The sequence below is a fragment of the Cannabis sativa genome, chromosome 4 (assembly GCF_029168945.1).
Source record: "Cannabis sativa cultivar Pink pepper isolate KNU-18-1 chromosome 4, ASM2916894v1, whole genome shotgun sequence".
Taxonomy (NCBI): domain Eukaryota; kingdom Viridiplantae; phylum Streptophyta; class Magnoliopsida; order Rosales; family Cannabaceae; genus Cannabis; species Cannabis sativa.
The window spans coordinates 74,709,394-74,731,454 of record NC_083604.1 but is presented as its reverse complement, the minus strand read 5'-3'; the positions used below and the strand labels follow the sequence as shown (position 1 = coordinate 74,731,454).

Genomic DNA, 22,061 nt, shown 5'->3' with positions numbered 1-22,061 from the left:
TTTTTTCTCAATGCGCTTGAGCCATTTTAAAAACATGGATTTGTTTTCTTATGTCTATACACAATAATTAATATGGTAGTAATTAATGTGTATAGAAATAATTTTGTAATTAATAGTTAGGGTAATTATAATTAAAGAAATATTAAAAGATATTATTGGTGTCTAACACACCTCTAGGTGTCATATTATTATTAGTGTAATTAAAGATCGAGTCATATATAATTTAATATAATAACTTTTAGAGAATATCGTTAACTAATCGTAACCATCACATCAAAAATGTATTGAACACTACTATTATTTAATAACAATATTCTTTAATATACAATGTGTGTTTAAATATAATTTCATAGTTTAATAATATTAATGACTTAAAAATTATTGGCTACTTGAAAATTGTAATTACACACCATTTTCATTAGGAGCCACCAGAAGAAAAGTGTAAATAAAATTCCTCAATTATATCCATTTACATGGTTGTTGTGTAATTATTTGGTTCTAAACTTTATAATTATTTTAAATTACACTCAATTTTAATTATATAATGACTTTTTAAATATGCTCCTAATTAATTTCTTACTAAATTTGGGCAAGAAAATTTCATAAAGAGAAAAAAAAAATACTTTTAGGGAAAATGTTATTTTATAAAAACATTATTAATTTTACGCAATTTTTTATAAATTTATTTTAAAGAATAAATAGGATTTTTTTATTTAAAAAAATATGACTTTTGTAAAATTTTGCCTTTTATTATTTATTTATTTATTTATTTACACTACAAGAAAAAACATTTACGATAACACTGAAAAAATGTAATTAAATGTATTTTATAACATTTTAGCAACTGTTAAGACAGCCCATGTAATTAAAAGTATTGACATTTAATTACATTTTTTCAGTGTTATTAAATAGCATATTATAACATTATATTAGTGTTATATGTTATAATAGTTAACATTAATTTAGTGTTATGGTTCATTATGTTACATTTATTAATAACATTTGTGAAATGTAATTGTATAGATTTTAATTACATTATTATTATGTTATATATAAAGAAATATTACATTTTAACTGAGTACGTGGACTTGAGAAGCACGTTATCACATGGAAGCATATCATGAAAAAGATTGAGAATCTCATCAAAACTCTTGTCAGACCATCCATTAGTTGTCTTAACCTTATATAAAGCAATAATAGCTGACAACTTAGTGTAATTTGTGCACTGTGGATATAATGCGATTTGTGCATCTTCTAATTTTTTGATGAAGTTGTCATCAGGGCCTTCTACAGGTTCTTCAGAATCACAAACATCAATATTTGTAGCACTAAACAAATTAAAAGCATCAAAAGAATTCATTTCCTCAATATCATCACTTCTAGGTGCTTCTTCCCCGTGATGAAACCAAACTGTGTATGTAGGATCAATTCCATTTATGACCAAGTGCTCATAAAGCAAATTGACCTTTTGGTGACTTAAGTTTCGACAAAATTTACATGGACATAATAACTTTTCTGGATAATTAGCCTCTTTCTCTATTGTCTCTACAAAACTCCTAGCACCTTCCTTATACTCATTTGAGGCTCTACAATTGAATGAAATATATAAATATATATATTAAAAAATATTAGAGAAATGCATAATCTAGTTGAATCTATACATTTAATAAGTTGATATTAACTAAACCCTTAATTCTTATTACCTGTTGAAGCGTAACCAACTTTTATCAAACATGATGTCCAAATTATTTAACTATTTTTTCTCTGAGAAAAGACAACAAAAACTAACATATATAAAATAAAAATTATGGAGAACTTAGTATCTCAACCAAAGTGAGATAGGAATAGCATATAATTTTCTCACATAAGCATTTTAATTGAAAAAATTTAAGGACCAAGAAATTGTATTAAAGCAATCCACAACAATACAATCAAATAAAACAATAATTAACAATATAAAAATTTAGGAAACTTACCAGCTACAAACTAGCCTTCAAGAAAAATCTTTAAATGATACCACCACGATTATACACTTAAACCACCTGCCAAAAGTCTCCGTGAATGAATCGATTGCCCCACCGATCGATTTCCACGAACAGAGAATGATCAAGCTGCAAAAAGCAGTGAAAAAATCAACTTGGTCAACCAACTAATAAATCATTTCCTAAGTTGGACAATTATAATCAGTATAATCAGTATAAATACCAGACATAACACCTATACAACCCAGACACATCTGGAACATAATTTAGTTACAGATTCTACAGAGAAAAACTAAAGGGGCATGTTCTAGATATTTTGATCAGATTTTTTATCCATACGGTGATGAGTGGATCCATAAAATTTAATAAATTTCAGCTTTATATTATTCTCTTTTATGTCTCTGGTTGTAGTTATGTGAAATACACAAAAAGGTTATATGTATAAGATAAAAAAGTGAAATATTGCTTAATTACATTAAGGTTAAATAAAAACAAACACTCACAACCAGAGATAAACTCCATTCCATGGATCAGCAAGGAAAAAAAAATGACCAGCTGACCTTGATGGAGAAATCATCTGTACACATTTTACAACATAATAATAAACTTAACTAAACAGACTGAGCTACACCTCTGCAATGTTAAAAATTCCATGGCAGAAGCTGCTGCTGCTGGTACTATTACTACTACTTACATCAAACTCAGCCTAGTTAACTTGCAAATACTAAATTAGACTGACACTACATAAACTTGGAGACAATAATTAAAAGGACTTGATTAAATAGAATCCCAATCAATCTCCACAGAAGGGTACTTGCCCAGATCAAAATTCTGTGTGTCATCCCATTGAGAATCGGAGGTGAAATCCAAGAATGTTATATCAACAGCTAACATTAATGATTAGTATACTATAAAGAAATGGAAAATGTCCCTTTACCTCTATTTGTGACCCTTACAGTCTTAAACTCCACATCATTGGGATCATTGATGTAGACTCTACGGGGATCAATGCTTACAACCACAGCCTGCAACATTATGTTTAAATCGACATATTTGAGAGCAAACAAAGGACACAGGACATAAAGAATAAATATATAGCAAGAAGAGAATGAAAGATAAAGCAAACTGACACCAAAATTGAACTACAGATGATCCAAAAATTAGGCCCAATAAAATGTTGTGTATTTGTTATGTTCAGTTCTGTAGTCAGTAAACTTTAGACATCGTTCCCTCATTTTCAATACAAGCTACTGTTCCATATTAATAAAAAGCATGGATTAGCAGATATCTATAAAATAGAGAGTGAATTACTTGATTTCCATAAACTTTAGATATCTGTTCCAAACTGCTCTTTCCAGTTTTTACCTACAAGGCAACGACATCAGAAGGGACATATACATTAGTAAAGTCCAAATGCACAGAGATGCAAAACCGTAAGATAAATATTGCAATCAATAATGTAGTGCCTTTTGTTTATGAGTAAATTAGGAATGGGAAGAAGGAGAAAACCTTGGGAGGAGGGCTTTAGTGATCAGAGAGGTAGAGTAAATTGAGAAGGAGAAGTGAGCGGTGATTCCAGTGGAGTGGTCTTCAGATGCTTTGCCAGAGAGATGATTGGGTGGAAGCCATTTTCAACCGGAGTAGATGATCGGAAATGAACCGCGGCAGAGTACAATCAACGGAAATAGAAGAATGGGTGAGAAAGCTTACCGTAAATACTGAAATAATTTCACACATACTGAAAAAAAGTTTACAGTAAATACCTTGGATCGCCGTTCACCGGAGGAGACCTAGACACTCGAAATTCATGTCGTCGGAGGAGTTGAGCACGAAGCACCAGCGATTATCCTTGGGGGCGCTGAGCTGAAGCACGAAGAAACCTAGCCTTTCTTCTTCAAGGCTACTGTACCCAACAATAAGAATGCCCAATTCAAATGAGCCCAATTTTGAATAACTCTCTAAGGCCCAATAATTAATAAGACCCAATAACTATTAGATAACGTTTTTTTAAAAACGTTATTGCTGAATGTAATTAAATGTTAAAAGTGTTGTAGTGTTATTTATTTTTCACAAAATTCTTTTAAATTATATATATCGTTTCAAATACGTCATTTTACTTACATTTTGCTCATTTTTTTATTAAAACAATTTGTTTATTTTCCCTTGGACAAAGGTACAAATGCAATGGAGAGTTTATATAATAACTTTTAAACTATTCAAAATTAAATTTATTAATATTAAACATACAAATATAAATTTTAAGAATACGTATTTATTGTTATAATTTACTATTAGTATGCTAATATGAATTTATTTTTTTTAGACTTTTAAATTGCACTAAATTAACTAAAGTAAATCTAGATATTTATTTAATTTTTTTTATAATTTAGGTAGAATTTTTTATAATGGAGGACAAATTTTATTTGTTCATTTTAAATTAGCTTTATATATTTATATGCAAGTTTGAAACAAATTAGTTTGTGAGATAGTTTACAAAGTATATTTCAGCAAATTTAACTTATATATGAAAAAGATTGCACATTAAATTTGTTTGGACTTGTTGGAATTACTTGCGTGCATGTTTTATTGTTTTCACACTAAGTTGTCATAACAATTATTTTCAATGGTACATTTGTCTTAATTTGTTGTTTCAATTATATAATTTAAATTATTAATTCACATTACTAGAATTTAATACACATACAATTGTATAAAAATTATGCAAGTGTCTCTATCATTAATTTATTTGAGATTCAACTTTTTTTTTTTTTGCTTAAGTAGATTCAATTAATTGCATTCTTGATGAGAACGTATGTTTCAAATTTGGTATTTATTTTATAATGTTAAAACAAAGTGAATTTTATAATAATAATAATAATAATAACAATAATAATAATAACTAAGGGTGCGTTTGGTAATACTATTTTAATTAGTTTTTGTTTTTAAAATTAAAAAGATAAAAATATTTTCTAAAATAATATTTTATAAAACTGTAAAACAAAAAAAGTTGCTTTAATTTTTTTTAAAGCAATATTTTGAACTTCTACTTAACTTTGACCTTGAAACCCGGACCTAGACCCAGGGGCGGAGCCAGAATATAAAATTAGGGGGGGCCAAACTATTTTCTAAATTTAGGTGATAAATATTTTCAAAATACTTTATTAACTTTATAATTTAAATTAAAATGTAGAACATCTTTCTTACATATCATAAAAGTTATCTATAAGTGAATCCATACTAAATTTTTTTAATAATTTTTCTTTTTTAATGTATAATACTAGCGAACGACTATTTAAATATTCATTTTTTTTATCTTATTGCGAAATGCAGTTTTTACTATATTCATAGCTGAAAATGATTATTTTATAGTAGTTATAAAAATGTAGTTATAAGAGTTATCACTTTATACACAATTAAAAAAATTTAAAGTGGTACCTCAAAAAATAAATGGTATGTCTTACTAAGCAAATCAATATATATTATTAAAGAAGAAATAAAAAAAAAAAAAAGGTATGTCTTGCTAAGCCAATCAATATTATTAAAGAAGAAATAAATGCTTTAAAAAAAAACAAATAAATTTTTTATATAAAATAAATAAATAAAGTAATTACATATAGATTGAAAGAAGTTAATATTTATAAATTTTAGTTTGACTTTTTCAAAAGAATTTCATACAATAATTATAAAAAAAAAAAAATTAGTTTGCATATATAAATTTAATTAAGCATATATATTCTAGGGGGGCCATGGCCCTATATTGTAGTAACTACGTCCGCCCCTGCCTAGACCCAAACATGGACCCTAATCCCGCTCCCCGTACCTAACTTAATAAAATCAACAAATTGAAATGAAATTTATAGAATAGACTTTTATTTTTAGTTTTTAAACTTGAAAAATAAAAGTGGTTTTATAAAATATATTTTTATTTTTCAAAAATAAAAATTTTAAAAAATTTTACTTTTATTTTTAGGATTAAAAAATTTTAAAACAAAAATATTACCAAATGCACCACTTAAATTATTCAGTAACAATTTTGTTTTTTGTTATCTTAATTGAAAATTTTCTTTATTGCCTTTTAATTTCTAATCGATTAAACAAAATTTATTAAAAATATATATTACACCCGAAAACCCATATTTATGCCAAGTGGGTACATTTGACGTTATTATTATTAAAAATTTACAATCATAACAACCTAATTAGGATTAACAAAATCAAATGGTAATAACATAAATTTGTTCTCGTACAAAAGTGACATCATATGATATTTTGTTTGTTCCATTGGAGAAGAGATAGTTATGACAGTTTAGATCAAACCAAATATAGTTTCTATTTTGGCGGTAAACTACAACAAACTAGTTAATTGTTATTATTGCTTACGTACGCAACATAAAATAAACTTCATTAAATAATAAACAGAAAATTTAGTACAAAACAAAATTAATTATTATAATGTCTTACACATGCAAAAGGTCTTGACTTGGTTTTTGTTTCTTTTGTAATATAAAATCTCGATTGACCTCTCAAAATTGAAACAATTAATCTTTCTTTCCCGTTTGGTTTGGGAGTACGTTGCAAACCGCGTCTTCCATAGCCACTCGGCTTCTGCTTTCTTTCTCTTTCTCAAAAGAACCCATAACCATAACCAGAAGAACCAGAAACAACAACAACCAACTTCCTCCATTGTCATTGCCATTGCCATGGTGGTTTCTTTTCATAATCTTCTATAACCCTTTTGTTGAAACTACGTTAGAATTAATCACCCCCAAATGCTTTTCAGCTATGCGTTGGTTACCCACCATATCTTTTTCTTCTTCTTCTTCTTCTTCCTCTCTCAGAGCTTCTCCGACCCGACCCGGATCCGTTGACTCTGGGAACAAGACATCTTCTTCTGCAACAGGGGATCGTCGGGTATGGCGATTCGGGTCAAGAATAAAGAGCTCTCGTCACAGAAAGTTTCGACCTTTAAGCGACCGTGATGTTGTTTCTGGTTCTGGACAATCCAAATGGTCTGATTCCCAATGGGGTCTTCATAAATCTGCTAGTAGTCATGATAGGATACCCACTCGTTCTTCCTCTGCTTCGGCTCTTCCTCAACCCCTCCCGTTGCCGGAGATTTCCCCTGTTTGTCGCCGGAAAGAGGGATCGTTGGTGGCTGGTTCTAATCCTTCTCGGGATTCTGATTGCCCTCTTCCCTCGCCCAAGCTTAATGGGTACACCAAAGGAGTTGAGGACAGAGCTGACCATGGTACCGGAGAAGGTGCTTCGGCTACTGCTAGCCCTAAAACTCAGCGGTAATTATAATTTCATTAGAAACCCATGTTGAAAAATTTGATCTTTAATCTTGTTTTTGTCTCAATTTTGGCAATGTGATCTAATTTACCAATTCTGGGCTATATTCGTTTTTTTTGTTTGTTTGTTTCAGTATGTTTTCTTCCCAAGAGATGAAAAGTTCAGATTTATCTGAGAGGAGGCCAGTTTGGAAAGGTCGTAGAAATGAGAATGGTTTAGAGAATTTCAGAGTTGAGGTTCCAATTAGGAGTGCCCCAACTAGTCCTTTCTCAAGTCCTGCACTTAGTCCCCAAAGACCAAGTTTTGATATGACAAAATACTACCGTTCAATGATTCCTAAACCAAATCAAGTTTGGTCAGCACCAGAGATGCCATTCACAGATATGATGACAGGTCCTCCTCCTGCATACTATGATGGTTCTCCATATGGTTCTCCAACAAATAGTCCACCAGGAAGAAGTATAAGCCAAATGTGTAAAAGCCCAAATGGATCTTCATCCCCATTATTCCAAGGAAGATTGTCCTTTGACACCATTTCATTACGTAGGGAAACTATTGCTCCTCCTGAGGTTCATCGTTTACCTCTTCCTCCTGTAGCTGCAACCCCTACTCCTCCACCCTCTTCTTCCCATCATGTTCCACAAGTCAATTCTAAACAAGAACCTGTTTTGATGCAATGTCAATGGCAAAAGGGAAAGATCATTGGTCGTGGAACATTTGGAAGTGTTTATGTTGCTAGCAATCGGTATGTATATAAATATATAAATATACATATGATCTTCCTTGATATATGTTGTGATAGTGGCATGATGAATTGATGATGATGATGACTCAGTTATTTTTCTCATGTGAGTAGTGAAACTGGAGCATTATGTGCCATGAAAGAAGTTGAACTATTTCCTGATGATCCAAAATCTGCAGAGTCTATAAAGCAGTTGGAGCAGGTTATTTTCCAAATCTGAATAATATCTCTTTAGTTTGTATCATTATGTAGTTTACATTATTGTTTCTTACTCTATTTTTCATTCTTTTTAGGAAATCAAAGTACTCAGTCAGCTAAAACATCAAAATATTGTCCAGTATTATGGTAGTGAAACAGTAAGTAAATATCACAATTTCATGTTTAGTTATCACAATTTCATGCCAAGAACAAATTATGCTATAACTTTTGAAATTGCAGGTTAAAGATCGATTTTATATATATTTGGAGTATGTTCATCCTGGTTCAATAAATAAGTATGTAAGAGAACATTGTGGAGCCATTACAGAGTCTGTTGTTCGCAATTTCACTAGGCATATTCTCTCTGGATTAGCTTACTTACATAGCAAAAAGACCATTCACAGGTAAGACCACATGATTGATCTGATTAACTGATTTTATCTTGGATTACTCTCAACTTTTTAATCACTCTTTAATGTATGTAATAGGGACATTAAGGGGGCTAACTTGCTGGTGGACTCATCTGGTGTTGTTAAGCTTGCTGATTTTGGAATGGCTAAACATGTGAGTAATGATTGTTGTTAACATTATATATTATCATATTAATGAATCAGCTTATTAACCTTGCTTAATTTTCTTGCACAGCTTAATGGACATGTAGTGGATCTTTCTATGAAAGGAAGTCCATATTGGATGGCTCCAGAGGTATCATTTTATTGCTTTGGCATTTCTTTTAGGCTCTTCTTTTCTCTTTTGATTCTGTGATGACATGCAATTACTTCCTTTCTTGTAGCTCATGCATGCAGTGATGCAAAAAGATAACAACGCCGATCTTGCTTTCGCTATTGACATTTGGAGTTTGGGTTGCACCATAATCGAAATGCTCACTGGAAAACCTCCATGGAGTGAATATGAAGGAGTAAGTGAATAAAGCACTCACAATAATACTCATGGATTTATTCACTTGTGTTAACCATGTCACCCTTTTATGCAGGCTGCAGCAATGTTTAAAGTTTTGAAAGATTCCCCACCTATACCCGAAACACTATCATCAGAGGGCAAGGATTTCTTGCAATGCTGCTTTAGGAGAAATCCTGCAGATAGACCAACTGCAGCCATGTTACTCGAACATCGATTTTTAAAGAATTCACAGCAGTTAGATGTCTCCCCTTGCAAACAAGCATTTAATGGGATTAACATAGCGGTAAGAGGGTGAAAAATTCTAACCATGCCCTTGTGTTTGCTTAATAAATTTTTAGTTGGGTATATCATAGTTTCTTTTTCTTTTTCTCCTTATTGTGTAAAACAGGATAAAACTACTCATAGTCCAACAAAAACAATAACTGAAGACAAACATGGTCAATCCACATATTCTCTAAGCACTAATAACGGAGAAAAATTTGCCTCAGAGAGGTAAGAGTGTGCAATGATTTACTACACATGGCTCCAACCTCATCTTTCAAGACTACTTCTTCATCAGTTTCATTGACATACATGACTTCCAGCTCCAGCTTTGTCTTCACAAGATATTGTTTTGCTCCAGTGAGACTGGACACCAAACTCGTTGTTGGGATACTTCCAAGCTGACCGTGGCGCCCCCCAAGCACAGCCGTTCACCTCGCTCTACCCTCGAGGCTCTTCCAAGCTTATCTCCTCCACAGTCACCTCGCACAGCAGCCTATTGGCCCTTGCATCAAGCAGCAGCAGCAGCAGAAGCTAAGCTGAAAAGAGTGGCGTTTTCAGTTGACATGTAGAGAGGAAATTCCTACTTCATGTAATTTTGTTTTGGTATATAGTTTGGTCACAAATTTGAGTTATGTAAACTCTGCTGAACACAAAAGAAAATATCATGAAGTTGTGTGTAATTTAGAAATCAGTTTTTTTTTTTTTTTGGTTGCTCACTTATCTAGAAATTCCAATTTTTGGTTTTGTTTTTTGATCATATTTTTCACCAACATGTATAATAAAATTTGAATCAAAAGTGGATATGTAGGTATTGTTAGTAAATTCCATGTTTTTTTTTTCTTAATTTATATCATTCAACTTTCTTTCATTTTTGCACGATGCCATCACAAGTAGTGAAGAAGACACCTATGAGTAGATTATTATTATTATTATTATTATTATTATTATTATTATATATAAATATATATTTAATTATCTATATATTTTTTTCCATTACTATTGTTAACTATTTTAATACTCGTTTTGCCAACTAAATTAAAAAATTAAGATTTTCCATTAATAAATTTATAGCTTAGGAGGTTGTCTTTATTTTCCAGGTTTATTGAACATAAGTGCAACTTGGTTAGGGTTGCACTTTATTATTGTGATTTAATTTTTGCTACTGCACTTAGTCTTGTCTCTAAGACATAGTTATGAGTATTTTAATTTTGTCTACATGATTTTGGGTGTTTTAGTCTTCTGTGTGACATTATTTTGTTTTGTTTTATTGTTAGTTCTTCTTTCTTCTTTCATGGATCGTCATCAAATCGCTGTTAGTGGTTGAGAGTAGCAAGTTCTCTGCGACGGAAAAGATTATTAGTAGTGCAGTTATGTACCTTGCACAACATTTAAGGGCTCAAGCTACGAGATTGAACGAACATGCTACAACAGTTTCTACTATTGTGTCTTTTAAGTGGTAGATGACACTAAATATAAATGTTTTTAAAGTTAATTGTGATGTTCCAAACTTTTTCATATGATTTTTTTTTGTGTTTTTTTTTTTTTATCAAACGATCTAGAAATCAAACAGCTCATTATTTGACTTGTTTTTCTAATTTTTATTTTAATCGTGTCTCTAACAAAGAAAATATTTCAATTAGATTTTAGACTATTATTTTTATTTTAACTATTGCTATTAATAAAATTGCATAATTGATTAAAAAAAAAGTGTGTTTTAAATTTGGCAATACGGTGCGTTTTGCAGTTTATAAAAAAAATACGACCACAGTGGGAGTCGAACCCACGACCTTCTGATCCGAAGTCAGACGCGCTAATCCACTGCGCTATGCGGTCTTGTGTGTGTATTGCATATTCTTTATTATATATACATAATTTTAAATACAAACAAATAAAACCAAATTAAGAATAATTATACTTCTAAAAACCTTGTTTTGTTAATTAAATAAACCACATGGCGTTATTAAAAACAAGAACCTAATAACCTAACGATAAACCGACATGTGAGGAAAGCGACACAACATTAAACACAGAAAAAAAAAACAAAAGGATAACGAAAAAAATGGCTACGTGTCTCGAGAATATCCTTAAATTAAACTAATGAACCTACTAAAAAGCTCATCATGTTAGATTAATTAAAGCAAGTGTTTAATTAGGTAGTTAAACAATGTCATGGCAATACCAACACATCACACACATTAAAAAAAATGTGATCTGAATATTCAGTTTGCCTAAAATTACCAAAAAATACATGTCCTTTACTCCATTTTTGTAATTGTATGCAAGTGCTTTTCCACCTCAGAACGCAATAATATATATTTATATATTTTAATTAATTAAACAGATAAATGACCTCATCATTTTTTTTCTTCTTCATTTTGTGTAGTGATGGGGTTTTTATCAACTTTGTACTTTGTTGTTGTACATTGCATATTTTGATATATAGTAGTGGTCCAACCGTCCAAGCAATTTTTCCTTTAAGTGCCTTTCTTCTAAATATATTTGACAGTTGGTGAATGATCATTTGGAATCGAACCAACGGTTGTGATTATAGCCAATCAAACTATACTATTACCAATTCCTCCCCTAGAAAAAAAGGAAATATGACATGCTTAAATGTAAAGTGAGGAAACTATTTTCCACCTTAACTCAATTAAGTGGTAAGAAGATCTCAGTTCAAATTCTGTTTGCCAAAAAAGTGAGGAAATTATTTTCCATACGGGCAGAGGCTTTTGGCTAGTATTAGGTCAATTATTGCTGCTAATTTTAGCAGCTAGTTTGATTAAATTTTGTAAAGGTACAGTAAGGGCAAGTGTGGGGAGGAAGTTATGTTGTGCTAAGGATTATGGAAGGCTCGAAACGAGTTGGTTTGAAACCAAAAGTATGCTACGGTAGATGGTATTCTTATCTCATCTATGAGTTGTCTTGTGCAATATTGGAAGTCATCCCAAAATAGAGGTTTAGAAGCTTCTTTTTCAGGTTTTGAACCTGGTGATGGAGAAGAATTTTGTGTTAAGCTACAGGAGAATACAATCAAGGTAACAATGTTGATGCCGCCATATTTTGTTAGCGAGCAACATTTGGTTATGACATACTCGCTTCAGACTCTTAAGTTGAATTAGTGATGGCTAAGTCAGCCAATTTTGTTGGTATAGGCGCTCCAGATTTAGCTGAAGCAATCGGCATAAAGGAAGTGCTAAGTTGGGTTAAAACTCAACCATGGCGAAAAGTGGAGATAGAGTCAGATTGCTTGGTAGTAGTCCAAGCTATTCGAAATTTATTACCTACGCTTTCTTCTTTTGGGATTATTATAGAAGATTGTCGTAAATTTCTCACATCTTTAAATAATATATTCTTATTTTTTACTAAACGATCTGCTAACATGGCTGCTCATAGTCTTGCTAGAGCATCTTGTTCTATTCCAGATCGAGTGTTCAACAAGGGTGATATTCCTGTTGAGGTACAGTCTTGTCTTTTAGCTATTTGGCAAATTAAAAAGTTTATATATATATTTTTTAAAAGAAATAGGGTATCTATACTTTTAAAATCTTTTCTTCCCAAAAATACTCTTACATTTTTTTAAAAAAACCTCTCTCTAACTCTCTCACTCTAACTAAGTCTCCCTGTCTCTACCTCAAAGCTCTGAGCTCAACCACCCCAAAACTACCAAATTTCCACCCATCACCGAAGTTCTCAACCCATCGTTCATTTTTTACATTTTTTTTTCTAGTTTTCACGATGTTGTTAAACATCACTAAATCGCTAAATATCGCTAAATTGCAATCTCGCTAAGCATATCGCTAAATGTCGCTAAATCACATTTAAGTTTTTACGATGATTAGCGATATTTCGCGATGTGCTTTGTATTTTTTAGTTTTATATCAGAATACATCGCTAAATTATCACTTAATTTCATCCTTAGCCTCAGATTTTGTTTATTATTGCAAATATATTGCTAAATATCGCAAAAAAAAAAAAATTAAAAAAAAAACTAAACTTGGAGAGAGACCGTGAGAGAAGATGATAGGGACATGACTGGGTTTCAAGTTTGGGTTCGACAATGGGGGTTCTCAATCGAGTTCAACATCGTAGGGTGAGATAGGCATGTCAAAAACATCCATTTAGTTGGAGCGGGTTGGAGCTCCAACCTGACGAATCACCTCTGATCTGAAACATTCGGATACTTATTGGATCTTTGATCAGATCCGCTTCGCCCCGCCTAATTTTTTTTCTGGATCGGATTTGATCAGACCCGATTTCAATTAATTTTAAAAAAATTTAATTCAAGACTCGGATCCCTTGGGACCTGGACTCAGACACGGACCCAGACTCGGTCCGGACCCGGACCCGGAACTTGACGCGGGACCCGGACCTGGACCCTGATGCGGGACCCAGACCCGGACCCAGACCTGGACCCGAACCGGGATCGCGACCCGGACCCGAAACCCGAACCCGGACCCAGACCTAGAACCCCGGACTCGGACCCAGAACTCGGAACCCGGACCCGGGACCCGGACCCTGACTCGGACCCGGACCCGAACCCAGACCCGGACCCAAGAACCAGACCCATTGATTTAAAATTATAAGTTAATATTAAAATTCTTAAAAAAAAAAAAATAGTCGGGTCAGATCAGATCCGATCTGAATAAGTCTGGTCGGATTTGATTCGATCCGAATAAGTCAGGTCAGATCTAATGCGATCCGAGTATGTGATCTAGTGGGGCGGGACGGGACAGATCCTTACATGATCTGGATCAAATCGGATCATAGTCGGATCAGATCCGACCCGACCCATTGACACTCCTAGGGTGAGAGAGTTAGAGAGATTTTTTTTTTGAAAAGTAAGAGTATTTTTAGGAGGAAAAGATATTAAAATGATAAATATTCTATTTTTAATTTGGTAATATATTAAAAGATCATGCGATAAATAAGAGTACTAAGTTAAATTTGAAAAAATAAAAAAAAATAAAAAAATGTACATACCAAAGTAAATTACTTCCTTTCCTTCCGGCTTCCATACTTACTTACCTTATTAGTTTTTCCAAAGCCTCTGTATAGAAAAGAATCATTTATTTGATTAAATCAAATATGATACGCCCACCTTTCCTTTCCTTTTCTCATAATTCTTTCTATTTGTTTTTTAATAATTACGAAAAGAATTAACTATAGAAAAGGTATTAAATGGTGACTCAAAAGATGAATAGGCCGGTCCTCATATAAAAACAAAATACAATCACGTGGTTAGTAATACTAAATACATATATATATTATATTGTAGTTAGCCTGAATTTCTTGCCCATTTTGTGGTTTTGTGGTGAAAAAGATGGAGCCTCCACCAGCACAAGCCATAGACACTTCCACCAAGAATTTTCAGCCTGGAGAAGATGAACAGGAAAAAGCTCTTAATGAATGGTATTTTTTATAATTCTATTGGATATTGAACTAATACTGTATACTCTATTTTCCTAATCTGTTTATGTTTTTTATTTTTTTTTTCTTTTTCTTTAATTTTGCAGTTGTTCTTGTTTCTATGACTGCACAGAGACATGTTTTAACTACTTATGCTGCTACAACTTCTGTTGAAAGACTATGAATGAAGATTATTAGTATTACTATTATTATTATATGCCTTTCATGTTTGGAAAGGAGAGTCAAGAATATAAAATAATGTAATTGTTAACTAGTAGTTTGTGTTTTTATTTACTTTTAATAATTAATATTATTATGTCATTTGTCTAACTTTGGTGATCTTCATTACTTTTTATATAGATGGGCTTTTTATTTTGGCAAATATGTAATTTAATTTTGGTGCCAAAGTAGAAGAAATCAAGGTGAATCTGGTGTTCTGTTGAAGATGATCTGTGAGTGTCAGAGTGATGTGATTATAAAACCAATTTCAAGTTAATTATTTGTTTTTAAATGTGTGCCACTTTCTGGTTCCAAATGATATCATATTAACAACATCATTTATCTTTAAATTACTATATAATTTCCTTGTGAATGGTGGTCTAATAATAACAATAAGAAACTTTGATTTTGGAATAATTATTGGTCAAATATACTGTCTTTACACAATCAAATAATTCAAATATCAAAACATGCTCATTTTCTTAAATAGAACCGTATTTATGGGGTGCCTATTTCCACAACTATTTTCAAATGATTACAAAACAAAGAAAAATAACATCTTTAGAATAAAAAAACTGCCATTTTTTACACACTTTTTTTTAGGGATATTTTCTAATTACATTTTAAACAAGTCTCATCACATCAAAGAAACATGAAACTATTGGGAGAACAAGAATAGCTTTTATTTTTATACATTCACTAAATTTACTTCTAAATAAAATTTAATTCAAATATATTTCTTTTTATAAGTATTGTACTCAAATTCTTTGGAGATAGATGTATTGATTTGTAGGAAAATTTAGATAAAATTTTAATTTGATGAGATTCTTACTTATGAGTAATTACCGTTATTACCGTTATGAGTAATTACTCCTGAAACCGCGGATAGGTTTCTTACTTATCGTTTGTTATATCGGACAACGATAGTGACATATACAGCTCGTGGTTAACGAGTGGTAGGGGTACTTTATGAAGTACCTAAATTATGTGGTTATGAAGTTGTGGAACGATCAAGAGTGTTATTATGTGATGAGTTGTAATTGAATACATTTTTTTAAGGTAGGATTGAATAAATGTTAAATTGCTTATGAAATTGGTCATTTTTCTTACAGTCTCAGTGGCTTAGGGATGTAAGAAAACAGGTTGTAATGATGTATGATTAGAGTGCTTTATGAAGCACTGAAATTGTGTGGATATGCTAATGTGTGAACTAGGGTGCTTTATGAAGCATTGAAAATGAATATTTATAATAATGCATGATTAAGGTGTTTTATGAAATGCTGAGATTGTTGATTATGTATAGCTATAAATACTCTTAATTTTGTAATGAGTTGCTCGTATAGACGTTGAATTGTAAATATACGTTGAAAGAGTGCAATCTACTGGTATGAATAATCTGTTGAAAAGAAATCTACTATGACTTTCCATAATTTTCTTTTGTCTAATAGCTTTCTTGCTGAGTCATTATGACTCACGGGTGCTTCATGATGCAGGTAAGAAGATTAGCGGTTCTTTTTGGCCACGAGTCAGAGGTCTCCCAGCAATGTACATATCAACCGTGTTGTCTTGGCTTCCAGGAAGCAGGATCACCCCTTTTCCTATGATTGGATGTATAACCTACTCTTGTATTAATGGTTTTATAATTGGTTATAAAAGAATTTTATTAGCAGGGGATCCCCATATTACGACAGTATTTTGAACTAATGTTTCTATTTTAAATTTAATTAAAGATAATATATTTTTTTTGAATTAAACCACACTTTTCCTAAACTAATAGATTATTGATAATAAGATTATAAAAGCACACACGTGGCGTTCCTGAAGTTCTGGGCGTTACATATTGAACTAATCCACATGAACAATTTTACTCTCTAACTGTGAGTCAACACTTTATATATATATATATATATATATAGAAAAATAATAACAAATATTATTTAATATATATCTGATTAATAATTTCATAATTTATCAATATTAACTAATCTCAGTGTAAATTTATTTGAAATATGTGGGACACACTCTCTACTAATTTGCACCAAATTGTAATAGGCTTTATAAAAATGCTCATATATAAAGATCGTACAAAAAGTTATAGCAAGTCAGTAATCTTTAAAAGCACAACTACAAATTAAAAATAACATTTTTACAGAATAAAGAAAAAGTTATGTGTAAGAGTTATACTTATTGGCCACTCGGTGTCGAACTACCGGGGCCAAAATTTTTTTTCCAAATAAATTTCACCAGAGTGGAGGCTGTTTGGATTTTCTCGGGAAAATGAGGAGAAGAAAATGAGATTTGGTGAAATTGGGATTTAATTTAGGCTAGATTCAATTTTTTTTTTTTTTAAAAAAAAATATATTTTTTTATGCAAATAAAAAAAATATATATATTTTTAAAACGGACCGGGTCAGATCCGATCCGTAAAAAAATTGAGCGGGGCGGGTCGGATCTGATCCAAGATCCAATAACTATCCGAATATTTCGGATCAGTAATGATCCGTCGGATCGGATCACTGACCCAATCCGAATGAATGGATCTTTTTGCCATGCCTAGATGAGAAGAATAAATAATATTGTGAAGTAATAGGGATACAATTGGTTGAATGATTGAAAAAAAAGTAAACATAATAAATTTTATAAGATGGGATAAAAATTAAAGGCATTAACTTAAAAAAAATATGTAGTATAATTTTCTTAAAAGAATTCTGTGAAAAAAGTTCAAATCCGTAAAAATATTTAAAAAACTGTAAACCCATCCTTTTGTAATGTTTTATTTTTTTTTTGCTAATATTGGGTATTTATTATAAATATTCAAAAAAAAAAAAAAAAAAATAGAACAGAATCTCATTTGCTGGGCATTTTTATATTTTTCTTTAACATTCAATTATTTTTGAGATAAGCTGGTTTTTTTTTATTATATCCACTAATTAAAACAAGTTTTAAGTAAAATAAAAAGAATATACAATGTAATTTTCACATTATTTTCAGTGTACTTGCTTAGTTGCTTCAGTTATATAGAAAATACTAGATTTTGATGATATATTTTAGAATTGAATCTTTTTTTTTTAGAATTGAATCTAATATACTTTAGCAATTACTAAAAACTGCTACCTGACTAACTATCAAATACCAATACAATTTCTGTTTGAAGAACAGGAAGACAGAGAGTGAAGATTTATACAATTAAATTTAGAGGTTTTTACAAAAATATTAAATTTTAAATAAAAATTTATAATTTTATTGTCACACGGAATATTTTTACAAATATACTATCTTTTTATAAAATAATTGTAAAATAACAGAACAAAACAATTAAAACAATATTAGAATAATAGTAAAAATTTAACACAATATACAATATAAAACTTACACAGTATATTTTAAAAAACACACAATTTTTTAAAAAAATTTTGCCAAACAGTAAAAAAAAAGTAAAAAAATTAAAATGTAACCTCTTAAATTTAACAGGAATGACCTTAACAAAAAATAAAAAACATTAACAGGCCCGACCTTAACCGTGGGTACTAGATCTCCAAGTTAAAGCCTCAAATTTTAGAAAAATACCATAGTTTTATAACAAAAAAAAATTCAATTTTTTTTTTTTGAACAAAAAAATACAATTTTATATAATTTTTAGAAAAAATAGATTGGCAGCATAACATCTCTGCTTAAGAATCAAATAAAAAACCATTAGAAAAAAAGAAAAAAAAATACAACATCAATAAGCAATAGTGAAATTATGGATTTAGCTCAACATATACTACAAGCTAGTTGGGACTTGAGGTCTCAATTGTGTTTGTTGGCCAAGCTTGAAAAAAATAAATAACATGTACTCACAAGTTGTCACTAATACATATTTGTGGCTTAGATTTTGCTTGGACTAATTTACGTACTCACAACAAATTATAAAGTTTTGTGAAACACTTCTACATGTTCTAGTGATGAAATGGGTATAATAACAATAATGTTTAATAGTCACAAAATTTTTGTTTTTAATGATAAATTATGTTGTTGCAAAATTTTTTTGGTGTGTGTGATTAAGACTGTACAAAAAAATTCGTAAATCGCTTAAACTAAATAATCTGCCTAAACCAAACCAAAAAAAAAAAAAAATTCGGTGCAAGTTGAAGATGGATACGTGAACAACCTCATCTTTAACTGGCAACTAAAGGATGTACTTATTTGTTTTTTTACGTTTGTTTTATTGTTGTTTTATAGTTGTTGTTAATTTTGTTTTTTATTTATTTATTTGTATTTTCAATTTATTCATTTTTTTTATATGTTTATAGTTTTTTTATTTTTTGTGTTGTTGCAGTTAAAACTGAAAAATATTTTTGCAACATCAGAGGAGAGAGTAAGTTTAAACTTGACTAATCATTTCTCGGATGACCCGACTCTGTCCTTTATTAAGGTTAAAGGTAAAGACAATCAAGATTAAGATTCTAAATCTGTCCTGTAAACCAGAACATGTGTCTTAATTAGCTGTTCTGTTCTTCGGTTAAGATAGTTTAGTTTTGTAATTAGTTTGTTAAAGATTCTGTTATGATTTTCTTACTTTGTAATCTTGTGCAATATAAATAAGATCATTAGCTAACCATTTCTGGTTAAGCTCTTTTGGCTATTCTCAGTTCTTTTGTGCTCTGCACTTATTTTCTCTGCTCTGCAATTTTTCTCCAGCCTTGAGCTTCTTCATGGTATCAGATGCCCTTGACCATCGTCGTTAATGGCTTCCCCGGATAATGCTTCTGCTTCCGATATTCAAAACCCTATCCCTGCTACTGCCAATCATACCCCACCACCATGGAACCCTTTCTCCAATTCTCTTTCAGCCTCTCTCACCATCAAACTTGACAGATCAAACTTCCTTGCTTGGAAATCTCAGGTGGTACCAATTGTAATAGGCCATGACCTCGGCGATATTTTGTTTGTTGGTATTTCCCCACCCCAGAATCTGGTTACCGGAGCTCCCAACCCAGCATATCAGCAGTGGAAACGCCGTGATCAGCTCCTCCTGTCATGGCTTCGATCCTCCATGACTGAAGGAGTCCTTGGATTTGTTGCTCAATTCACCAACTCCTATTCTGTGTGGAGATCTTTGGAACAACGATTTTCCAGTCAATCTAGAGCTCGTTTGTTGCAACTCAAAGGTCAGTTTTCTAACATTCGTAAAGGATCTTTATCCATTTCTGACTATGTTGATAAAGTACAGACCATCACCGATTCTCTTGGCATTGCTGGTTCATCTGTTGATGAACAAGATGTAATCTTACAACTTCTTAATGGATTGGGCCCGGATTATGACTCGGTTGTCTCTGGAATCACTTCAAGAAGTGATCAACTATGTCTTGAGGAGGTTCAAGCTCTACTTCTTGCCCATGAAAGTCGGCTTGAACATCATAATTCTATATCTGATCTCACTCTCAAAATGCAAGCTAATCTTGCATATAAAAACTCAAGATCTGGTTCTTCATGTTCTTATCAACCACCTGGCCGTGGTTCTACTACTGATCAATCAACCCGTGTGCAAGGCAGAGGCCGTGGCTCTTTCCATCCCTCTCGTCTTATCTGTCAAGTTTGTTTAAAATCCGCGCATACGGCAGTTGTGTGCCACTATAGATTCGATAAAAATTGGGTTACTCCCAAGATTCCAGCATCTACTCCTCGTGCATTTCTTGCTGAACATGAATCGGAGTGTGATCCCCTCACCTCATCCACCACCATTCTGCCTGACTTTGGTGATGATTCCATCTGGTTTGCTGATACGGGAGCCACAGATCATGTCACTTCTTCTCTCGGCACCATGGATTCTGCTATTCCCTACTCTGGCCAAGACATTCTAGCTATTGGAGATGGTAAGAGACTTCTCATTTCTCATATTGGTTCAGCTTCTTTACCATCATCTAATAATTGTCCTTTAAACTTACAATCTGTCATTCAAGTCCCCTCTATTACTAAAAATCTTGCGAGTGTCTCTAAACTAACTGCAGACAACAATGTTTTTCTTGAATTTCACAAACATTGGTGCTTTGTAAAAGACAAGGATACTGGCCATGTTCTACTTCGAGGGAAGGTTAGAGATGGACTTTACATGCTTGGAGATGAATCTACTTCAAAACCCAAAAAGGCCTTGCTGTGTGAACTTTTTTCACTTTCCAATTCTCCCAATTTGCATTCTGATGTAAAAACCTCATGTAATTCTGATGACAATAATAATAAGTCTCCACATTCATCTTATATGTTTAGCAATCCATCTCTCTTTCATTCTGTAGTTAGCAAAAATATTAATACTTGGCATTGCAAACTTGGTCATCCCAATGACCAAGTCTTTAGCAAATTATTACATCATCTTCCTCACAATGGCACACTTAAAGATCTTAATTTTTGTAATGCTACTCAACAAGGCAAAAGCCACTCTCTTCCCTTTCCATTATCCAATACCCGTGCCACCCAACCTCTTGCTTTAATTCATACTGACTTGTGGGGACCCTCTCATGTTCTTTCAAAAGATGGATATAAGTATTATGTTCACTTCTTGGATGATTATAGCAGGTACACATGGATATTTCCTTTAACTCTCAAAGGTCAAGCCTTTGAAGTTTTCATTAAGTGGAAAGCTTTAGTTGAAAAGCAGTTCTACCTTCCAATCAAAGCTGCTCAAGTAGACTGGGGTGGTGAGTATAGGCCATTCAAAAGGTTTTTACTTGATCAAGGAATTCACTTTCAAAGTCCTTGTCCTCATACTCATGAGCAAAATGGCCGTGCTGAAAGGAAACATCGTCATATCAATGAAACCGGCCTTACCTTATTGGCCAATGCTGGTCTTGATTTGTCATATTGGTGGCATGCATTCAGTTCAGCCGTTTTCACTATTAATAGGCTTCCAACAAGAGTTCTGAATTTTGCTACTCCTTATGAAACTCTATTTCACAGCAGGCCGGATTACAACATTCTCAAGCCTTTTGGGTGTGCTTGCTTTCCACACCTTAGGCCCTACAATAAGCACAAGCTTGATTTCAGGACTCAGCAATGTATTT

At 32.0% G+C, this 22,061-nt stretch overlaps 2 protein-coding genes, 1 long non-coding RNA gene and 1 other non-coding gene across 7 annotated transcripts; 2 read left to right on the top strand and 2 right to left on the bottom strand.

Moving 5' to 3' along the window:
• Window positions 1-1,048: 1,048 nt before the first annotated feature.
• On the bottom strand, window positions 1,049-3,986 carry LOC133029033 (uncharacterized). 4 transcript variants are annotated; one of them, XR_009687485.1, is made up of 7 exons: window positions 3,746-3,986; window positions 3,492-3,579; window positions 3,294-3,347; window positions 2,920-3,007; window positions 1,977-2,111; window positions 1,704-1,764; window positions 1,060-1,586 (listed from the first exon to the last, which is right to left on the bottom strand). XR_009687485.1 is itself a non-coding variant. In XM_061114479.1 (2 exons), exons 1-2 carry the CDS (start codon window positions 1,733-1,735, stop codon window positions 1,064-1,066), a joined length of 555 nt encoding a protein of 184 aa, XP_060970462.1. In that variant the 5' UTR covers window positions 1,736-1,966; the 3' UTR covers window positions 1,049-1,063. The 4 variants fall into 4 exon arrangements, 1 of the variants encoding a protein (XP_060970462.1); XR_009687483.1 differs by having other exon boundaries at window positions 3,492-3,984; XR_009687484.1 differs by lacking the exon at window positions 1,704-1,764 and having other exon boundaries at window positions 3,492-3,982.
• A 2,443-nt stretch (window positions 3,987-6,429) lies between these two features.
• On the top strand, window positions 6,430-10,244 carry LOC115714296 (mitogen-activated protein kinase kinase kinase 5). Its single transcript, XM_030642942.2, has 11 exons — window positions 6,430-7,276; window positions 7,408-8,019; window positions 8,131-8,218; window positions 8,310-8,372; window positions 8,455-8,618; window positions 8,703-8,778; window positions 8,860-8,919; window positions 9,008-9,133; window positions 9,209-9,418; window positions 9,524-9,627; window positions 9,720-10,244. The coding sequence occupies exons 1-11, from the start codon at window positions 6,765-6,767 to the stop codon at window positions 9,799-9,801; spliced, it is 2,097 nt and encodes a 698-aa protein (XP_030498802.2). The 5' UTR covers window positions 6,430-6,764; the 3' UTR covers window positions 9,802-10,244.
• Window positions 10,245-11,158: 914 nt separating this feature from the next.
• TRNAR-UCG (transfer RNA arginine (anticodon UCG)) lies at window positions 11,159-11,232 on the bottom strand. Its single transcript has one exon. It is a non-coding gene; the product is annotated as a tRNA-Arg (tRNA).
• A 3,066-nt stretch (window positions 11,233-14,298) lies between these two features.
• LOC115714658 (uncharacterized) lies at window positions 14,299-15,316 on the top strand. Its single transcript, XR_004011093.2, has 2 exons — window positions 14,299-14,808; window positions 14,913-15,316. It is a non-coding gene; the product is annotated as an uncharacterized LOC115714658 (long non-coding RNA).
• Window positions 15,317-22,061: the final 6,745 nt, after the last annotated feature.